Source organism: Mastomys coucha, unplaced genomic scaffold (genome assembly GCF_008632895.1).
Source record: "Mastomys coucha isolate ucsf_1 unplaced genomic scaffold, UCSF_Mcou_1 pScaffold21, whole genome shotgun sequence".
Taxonomy (NCBI): Eukaryota; Metazoa; Chordata; class Mammalia; order Rodentia; family Muridae; genus Mastomys; species Mastomys coucha.
In genome coordinates this window covers 140,212,532-140,220,853 of record NW_022196904.1, presented here as the reverse complement: position 1 = coordinate 140,220,853, position 8,322 = coordinate 140,212,532, and the positions used below count along the sequence as shown (strand labels likewise).

The 8,322-nt window shown below is 48.0% G+C and overlaps 2 protein-coding genes and 2 long non-coding RNA genes across 6 annotated transcripts in view; 2 read left to right on the top strand and 2 right to left on the bottom strand.

Annotated features, from left to right (window-relative positions):
- The window catches only part of Eef1g (eukaryotic translation elongation factor 1 gamma), an 11,320-nt gene extending 6,504 nt beyond the window's left edge, over positions 1 to 4,816 (bottom strand). Inside the window, exons 1-5 of the mRNA XM_031389615.1 lie at positions 4,637 to 4,816; positions 3,462 to 3,620; positions 2,396 to 2,459; positions 2,110 to 2,252; positions 1,629 to 1,772 (exon numbers count right to left, since the gene is read on the bottom strand). Of these exons, the coding sequence (XP_031245475.1) occupies positions 1,629 to 1,772; positions 2,110 to 2,252; positions 2,396 to 2,459; positions 3,462 to 3,620; positions 4,637 to 4,648 (522 nt within the window). The 5' untranslated portion in view covers positions 4,649 to 4,816. The remainder of the gene's footprint in view (positions 1 to 1,628; positions 1,773 to 2,109; positions 2,253 to 2,395; positions 2,460 to 3,461; positions 3,621 to 4,636) is intronic.
- Positions 4,817 to 4,829: 13 nt separating this feature from the next.
- LOC116103533 overlaps positions 4,830 to 8,322 on the top strand; it is a 16,792-nt gene continuing 13,299 nt past the window's right edge. For 2 of the 3 annotated variants that reach the window (XR_004123495.1, XR_004123493.1), the window contains exons 1-2: positions 4,830 to 5,256; positions 5,903 to 5,987. This is a non-coding gene — a long non-coding RNA (uncharacterized LOC116103533). The remainder of the gene's footprint in view (positions 5,257 to 5,902; positions 5,988 to 8,322) is intronic. The other variant, XR_004123494.1, reaches the window with a different exon arrangement.
- Positions 5,596 to 8,322, bottom strand: part of Tut1 (terminal uridylyl transferase 1, U6 snRNA-specific) — a 12,633-nt gene continuing 9,906 nt past the window's right edge. The window contains exons 6-9 of the mRNA XM_031389612.1: positions 7,595 to 7,704; positions 7,333 to 7,443; positions 7,124 to 7,216; positions 5,596 to 6,763 (exon numbers count right to left, since the gene is read on the bottom strand). Of these exons, the coding sequence (XP_031245472.1) occupies positions 5,640 to 6,763; positions 7,124 to 7,216; positions 7,333 to 7,443; positions 7,595 to 7,704 (1,438 nt within the window). The 3' untranslated portion in view covers positions 5,596 to 5,639. The remainder of the gene's footprint in view (positions 6,764 to 7,123; positions 7,217 to 7,332; positions 7,444 to 7,594; positions 7,705 to 8,322) is intronic.
- LOC116103534 overlaps positions 6,018 to 8,322 on the top strand; it is a 6,410-nt gene continuing 4,105 nt past the window's right edge. The window contains exon 1 of the long non-coding RNA XR_004123497.1: positions 6,018 to 6,139. This is a non-coding gene — a long non-coding RNA (uncharacterized LOC116103534). The remainder of the gene's footprint in view (positions 6,140 to 8,322) is intronic.

Sequence of the window (8,322 nt, the reverse complement as noted above, 5' to 3'; positions counted from 1 at the left end):
AAAAAAAAAAAAATTGAAAAGACGGTAATAGAGCCTATCTGAGAGTACCGGAACTAGGAATGTAGCTCAGCAGCAGAGTGTGACCCAGCGCTGGGTCAAAGCACTGGGTTCCAACCCAGCACCCAAAGGGGGTGGAGTGGGGTAACTACTAGACTTATTTTGCTAAATAAGACAACCCTCCAAAAAGACACTTCATGTGTGGTGCTAAGAATGCAACATAGGTGAGTCACTGGGCTGCACTCTAGCTCCACACTGCAACTGTAACATAGCTGACTACCAGCCCAAGACTATAGTGCAGCTCGGCAGCACAGCGTGTGCCCGGCTCACACAGAGCAGTCCTTCAGGCTCCTTTACTGACATCCCACTATCCTCTTGAGGAATTTTCAAGATTTCACTTTTATGTTTTAGTGCTTTGCTTCCAAGTATGTCTGTGCCCACTTAGGTCATCATTGGTTCCCCCGAGCCAGAGTTATATAGTTTTAAGCTGGCAGTTGTGTATTGGGAAATAAACTATACCTCTGCAAAACAAGTACTCTTCAAGTGCTGAGCCATCTCTCAAGTCCCACACTACCATCTTAAAAATTGGTTTTTATTTTTATGTATATGGGTGTCTTGCCTGTGCGTTTGTCTATGCACCACATGCATTCCTAGTGCTCCCGGAAGCCGGACCAGGGCATCAGATCTTCTGGAAATGGAGTTACAGTTGTGAGGAATCATGTGGGTGCTGAGAATCCACCAGAGTCCTCTGGAAGAGCAGCAAGCATTTTTTTAACTATTGACTCATCTCTCCAGCCCGTCACTTTCTACTTTGCCAAAATAGGAGGAGGCAGGAAGGGAAATTCTTGTCATGGAGACAGATCACAGAATTCAGTTAGTCAGGTATTGCAAGTTCCGCAGTGATTGGACTTGGGTACTTACTAGCTGTGTGCTGTGGACATGGAAGAATTACAATGAATCCTGTGAGGCATATGGGCCCGGCAAACATTGGCTTTTTTTCTTTGTTCTCATTGGACTACAATTCTGAACCAGAATAGGGCCCAGAGCTGCTGCCTGAAAATCAGCAATACCATATTTAAAAAAAAAGGGGGGGGGGGCTGGAGATGGCTACCTGGTTTGATTCCCAGCACCCACACAGTAGCTCACAACCATCTGTAACTCGAGCATCTTGGGATCTGTATGCATGCATACATGCAAATACAAGTAAGTGGAAATCTCAAAAATGCTTTAAAAGATTTAAGCCAAATACCACCTTGAATTTATCACAGATAAAAGAACGATGAGAATTCTTAGACCACTGCATCTGTAAACAGTTAAGTCTGCCTCCAAAAGCCCTTGCTGCTGAAGTCCCCAGCCTTGTCTCTTACATCTTTGATTTTTGCCTTCTATTTCTGATATCACTATGTAACCTAGGGTGGCCTTAAACCAGAGTGATCCTCCTGTCTCGGTATCTCAAGTGCTGGGATTACAAGTATGAGCCACCACACCCAGCCCTTACCCATCTTTAATAAGATAGAAACAGTCATAGTTCTCAATGCTAAGAACCCTACAGCCATTAACTGGTCTTCACTAAGCAGAACGGGGGATACCCCAGTACAGGTCTAACCCGTCAAATGAGATATAAACCTTACCTGTTTATAGAGCCACAACAGGGTGCAGACAACTGTGATATCAGCCAGTGTCACTCGTTCACCCACCAGAAAAGTCCTTGTCTTCAAGTGAGTGTCCAGCAGCCCCAGGATTCGCTTCACCTCTTCTTTTGCATTTTCAGTGGCCTGTTGTTTTGAATATTCAAACTTAGTGGGTACCAAGTCCCTTTCCTCAGATCCCCCCACCAACATAACTAAAGAAGCCATTTAACCAGCACTGACTCACCCCCAGTCTCTATCACTAGACTCTAGAATCAGTTGAAATTTATGAGAAATGAATCACTTGTGTTCAATTTTTTTCTCGGTTAACATGATCTTATTCCCACCATACTGATGATAACCACTTTAGTCTTTGCATTACCCACACACTCCTGGTATCTCTTCCTTCATCGATTTCTCAGTCCCAAAATGTAGGCTCTGACTCTCTCTCTACCCCAGCTTCTCCCCAAGTTCCAAAGCGTACCTGTTTGTTGTGGTGCATGATGCCCAAGGTGGGGAACACCCAGGTGCTAGCTGGAGGAACGATGTCACTGTCAGCAAAGCTCACCCACTGCACCACCTGAGCTGCCGCCTCTGGCGTACTTCCCCGCAGCTCCTCGTTGCTTACTGCAAAGGCGGAATACAGCTTAGAACTTTTGACATCATGCCAAACCAACCCAAGTCTCTGTGGATTCCAACTTGTTGTCCACTGCAGTAGCTTCTACAGCCTTATCCCCATACCCTCTCACTCCTGTATCCCCACAAATTACCATAATAGGCGATGGCATTGCTCTCAAACACACAAAATCCATCATCACCTTCAAATGCTGGAACCTGTGGAGAAAGTAGCAGAAAACACAAAAAATACGATTTCTCACTAGCCAATTGTCCAGGATGAATTGTTCTAAATAATTTGTTAAGACAAGACACCCTTGCTATGCAAACTCATGGCATCTTGAGCTCAGAAGTGAATACTTAGTATCCCTTATAAATACAAATTCACAATGGCGAAATTCAAACATAGCTGACATGTGGTGCTCCATAACCTTAACCCCAGAACTTTTGTCTGAAACTGACCAGGATGCTAGTGAGACCCCACCTCAAAATAAACTCAGATATGGATGACACCCAACAATCCTACAGCTTCACCGCCCAAATCATAATCCAGATTTAGCACTTGTCTCCATATTTAGCTTTGGATATTTAGCTCTACTCAAGCGCTTTGGGTTAAGGATCTAACTCTTGCCAGGCGGTGGTGGCGCACGCCTTTAATCCCAGCACTTGGGAGGCAGAAGCAGGCAGATTTCTGAGTTTGAGGCCATCCTGGTCTACAGAGGGAGTTCCAGAACAGCCAGGGCTATACAGAGAAACCCTGTCTCGAAAAACCAAAAAAAAAAAAAGACATACTTAGTGTGTGTGTGTGTGTGTATATATATATATGTATATATATATACACACACACACACACAAATAACACCTGGTGAAAATTCACTTTATCCCACAAATATAAACCAGGTCTGTAATTCCTGACAGCCACTGAACAGCTGTGAATTTTCCTTCATAAATACACACACCTCCAATCTTTTTTACTTCAGAGACAGGGTCTTACTATATACTGCATCCGCTTACTCCACAATCTTCCTGCCTCAGTCTCTGGAATTACCAGAAGCTTTCAAAATTATCTTTTTTTTTTCCTTTGGACAGTCAAGTTCAGGGGCTTTCATAGGTTACATCCCTGGCCCCATAAAATTTCTTTATAACAAAACTTCAAATCTACCACGGAGGCCATCTCTAGAATAACGGAATTCTAGAGATCCCTGGTGCTTCCCCACTCACCTTGCCGGCAGGAAATTTTCGGAGAAATTCAGGGGTGCGGTTTGTTTGGCCAAAGTGGAAGTGGGGTGGTGCGGAGAGCACGCGGACCTGAGCCCCGCTGTACTGAGCAGCGATGAGGGCCTTGAAGGCCCTCCAGTTTTCAGGGTATGTGTACAGGGTCTACGAGAGAAAGGGTCAAGGATGGACTAGAGTAAAGGAATCCTGAATGCCAACTCCCCACGCACACTTCCATGCAAGTCCAATGTGCACAGCTTAGTGCCACTCCTAGTGAACCAAATTAACCAAGTATGCCCTATGTAATCAGAGTCCTCTGAAATACCAAGAAGTAGAACATACCAGCTGCTAAATAAAGCTTACCGACAGATGTGACCTCTCTTAAGGACATCTCTAGAAGCATTCTTCCCTTCAAAACTTCTGGTCCCATCAGACTCCCATCTGCCTAAAAACTCGCACACACTCACACCCATCTCTCCCAGAACCCTTGTTTCATTCATTCGTAGTGAGCCGTTGTCTAACTACTTCCAAGCTGGTATCATTTCAAAAGCACGCACAGAGGAAAGGATTTTAAAGTTCCCTTCAGAATCGCCACGCTGAATTCTAATGCTCATCAGCTATTCCTCCTAAAAGGCCTTTCTTTGCACGTCGTGAGTTAACATTCCTCTGGTCCTGTCCTGCAGTGAGTTCCCAGTTGTCTCCCTACCAAAATCTCACCAGCAGGGTCCATATGGGCTCACTTCACTGTTCCTTTTATTCCTCTGGCTCCCAAACATCCCCGAAAGGCAATTCCAACTGTGTCAGTCGCCCCTTCCCACAAAGACCCTCTCCTTTTCACTGTCCTCGTTGTGACCCACAAAACCGTGGCAAAAGTTCCACCAACTTGCTCAGATGCCACATCGCAAAATGGCAGTGCGGCTAAACACTTTTTAAAGGTCCAGACAGTGGAGATCCAGCATCTCTTTTACTCCTCAAACCCAGAACGTTCCACCTCTGGCCTCCGAGCCCCAGCCTCAGTTCCCCTCCAGGCCCTAGGAACCCTGCTCTCCGACCGTACGGCCTGTGGACCCCAGATCGGCTCTCGGCTTGGATCTGAAACTCCCCTGACGCCGACTGGCCCCACTCAGGGAAAGGATGGCAGTGGATAGGGTGACCCAAATCACCGGAGCCGGCAAACTTACCCCAGCCGCCATGGTGATTCCGCAGAGAAAGGGGGTGGGGCTGTCGGTGCTGCCGCAAAGTAAGCCGCAAGGGAGACAAGGGAGGAGGAAAGGAGAGCGCCGTGCGGAAACAGCAGCCGGAAAGCGAGGACGGCATAAAAGGCATACGCACGACAGTTCCGTCTCCAGCCGCGCTGAGTTGGAAAAAGCAAGGGGTGGGGCCCGCTGCCTGGAGCGCAAAGAGCGGGCGCCTGCGTAGTATAACTCTGGACAATCCTGCCCCGCCCCCGTGGCCGACCAATCGGAAGCCTGATAGGAGACGGAGCTCCCCGAGGGAGGGGAAAAGTGTGAGAACCTGGCGGAAGCACCGCCCCTCGAAGGCTGGTATCTGGAACCTATGACCACCTACAGGAACTGCCTTAAGGAGTGGCAATTTAGTGAATTCCTTTTGTTCCTGTACGGGGTTTTTTTTCTATACAGAGATGGATGACTATTCAGCTGGGGCTCATGGCCGAAAACATCTGAAAGTAGGTCTGCTCCGATTAAACTCCGTGCTGTTAAAACTTCTACAACAAAGCAGCGCGGACCATCTTGCCAAGTCACCCACACCTCTCAGGCTTGGCTGCGCCCCAGAAGGTCGGGTAAGGCAGCCCAGTTCTGATACACATATCCAAATTTGAAAATCTTGCATCCAACTTATGGGCAATTTGAACTCTCTTTCACGTTAAAGGATAGAACAGACAAACCCTAAACCCAAATTTGTGGTTCCCATCACAAATGGGAACAGCAGAACAAACCTTGTTCTTAGAAATCAGAGCCTTTGCTTTGTGGAGGTGTCAGTCCCTATGAAAGTGGTATGAAGTGGGAAGGAGATATTTGAAGTGAAATTGATAGGACTGTTTTAGGGTAGTCAGGCCAGAAGCTACATTAAGGCAAAGGAAAAAGTTGTTACCAGGAGGAAAACAAACTTGTCCAAAGTCTATGAAATAAACTAGCAGCTTTATTGTTTTTGAAGTTTGTTTCCTCACTTGAGGAGATTTTTAAGTGCTTGAGGGATAAAAACCTGTAGAAAATGATGAAGGCCAGGGAACAGGCCTTGGGAATCCTGGAGTGGTGCCACAGTGAGTGTCTGCTCAACTTGGGAGGCAGATGCCACAAAGGTGAGGAGGGGCTCCCCACCTGGCCTCTGTTGCTCACTGTCGGGTCCTTTCAGTTCCTGGGTTACACGAGCTTCCATTGCCAGCCACTCTGCTCCAGCGGTGGGACCTCCTCTGCTTTCTTCCTTAGTTTGCTGCTGTAATCGTCTCCGGGCACGCCGCCTCCCCTGCCATACTTGGTGCCACAAGGCACAGCGCCAGCTCACTGATGATGGGTATGATGCCTCCTTCCCTGTCTCACCCTGAGACCCTTCTCCAGCCACTTCAGGTTTCATGGGATTATGCTCAGCTGGCTCGTCTAGACACTTTGCAGTCATCAGGGGCAACTCCTCTGGTGGTCTAGAGTGCAACAAGGCACAGTCCTGAGGTGTGTCTCGCAACTCTATTACCATTTCTTCTACCTCATTTTCACTGTTGTCCCCCGCACATCCCTGTGGAGCCTCTTTCCCTTCCTCACAGCTCTTTTCTTGCCCACCAAGTCTCGGTCTTTTGTTTGCCCCTCCCAGGGGAGAGTCTTTAGTTCTGGCACCTTCTGACCTTCGTCTCTTGGTTCCCTGTTCTATATGGCATCCTAGTGCTTCCCTTAACACATTCACCAAAGCCATAATGATCTGTGGAAAGGGGGCAGAGGGTAAGGGGATAAGCTTGGCAGATAGCAGGGAGCCAGGGGAACTGGGCTGCAGTAGTGGGAGCAGTCCCCAGTCCCGGCCCCGGGAGGAACGTTGCTGGTACTGAAGACTTCGGCAGTAACTGGCCGCTGCTCCACAACAGCTCTGCAGACGTTTAGCCACCCGGCCAGTCACATTGGCTGCAACATTGTGACTCAGGTCAAAAGGGTCCTGGAGATTCATGGGGCCAAGGCGCAGCCCTTCCCAGAGATCAGAAGGCAGGCCCCCTGCCACCATCAAAGGCCGACCTTCCCGCAGGGACAGCAGGGAGCCAGAAAGATCCCAGCAAGAAACGCAGGAGAAGAACTGGGCCAGCAGGGAACCTGACGGAGGCAGATTAGAAAAAGGGGGTCACCTGAAAGCCATAACTGGGACATCCCTGCAGCTACTTCAATGGGACTTTCTTCTCTTCATAGGGCTTTCAGAAGTGTCCTGAGAAACCCAGTTCCTCAGCCATGTCCTACCCAGATGTTTCTGCTTGCCCTAGAGAGCAGTGAAACTGGGGAACTACACCTCTTACTTAAAACAGCCACCACAGCCTACTATGAAAACCAAGCCTTGCACACAACAAGTATGATATGTCCCCTATTCTTGAGCCTGCCTTGCACACAAATGTGATAGATGTCCCCTATTCTTGAGCCTAGCATCACTATCAGTTTTCTACCAGGTTCCCCAAGACTCACTGAGAGGCTCTGTGTTGGTGCTGGGCTCCAGTCTTGAGGCATCCTTAGGGAAGCTGCAGTCCCAGCCATCAACTTCTACCTGTTCCCCTTCACCTGTGACAGTAAGAAGACAGTCAGCCTGGAGCCAGGCTGAGAGTTGAGGTCTCATCCCAGGGCATCTCAAGTGTAGAAGGAGTGAGGTCGTGACAGTCAAGGCTGTTCTGAAGTACCTGATCTCTGGGTAAGCTGGGCCACAGTAGGAAGCACTGGAGGGTCTCTGGTCTGAAGGAAGTAGATGACTAACAACGTCAAAGCGTAGTTATTGAGAAGGGGGCCGGCCCCTAGATTCAAGTTAGGGAGAACAATAATGAACAAATAATTCAAATTACGAAGTATTTACAACCCCTGGTTTCTGTGCCCACCCCTTTTTGTCTTGCTAACTCCCTGCCTTTTCCTGACACAAATTTGGGCCAAGTCTGTCCTCATTGTTACCTGACAGCCCATTATGCTGAGCCCAGCAGCGTAAGGTATACACAAGGGGCCGGACTCGACCATCCATCTCAGAGCAGAGATTCAGGAAACGGGAATTATACAAGGCCAACCTAGGACAATGGAGAAACAAAGGTGTTAGAAATTTTCCCAACATTTTACTGATATAACAGTCTTATGAAGGAGTATGCAAAAGAACATTAAATGGGCCGGGCAGTGGTGGCACACGCCTTTAATCCTGGCACTTGGGAGGCAGAGGCAGGCAGCAGATTTCTGGGTTCGAGGCCAGCCTGGTCTATAGAGTGAATTCCAGGACAGCCAGGACTACACAGAGAAACTGTCTCAAAAAACAAAACAAAACAAAACATTAAATGGATCTAGGAATATGGCTCAATGGTGGGACATTTACCTTCCACTGATGAAGCCTTGTGTTGTACCCTGAGCCTAGGGATGGAGTAGGGGGGAGTATATATCAACTGAACCTTAGGCAATACTACATTACCAATGCTCACCCTGTACTGTCACCATTCATAAAACATGTTGTTTATTTATATAGGACTGCTCAACAACCAGGTGTGGTAACACATGCCTGTAATTCCAATACTCAAGAGACTGAATAAGAATATACAGACACTGCCTCAAAGACACCCAACTGGCTGGTCGGTGGTGGCACACACCTTTAATCCCAGCACTTGGGAGGCAAAGGCAGGTGGATTTCTGAGTTCAAGGCC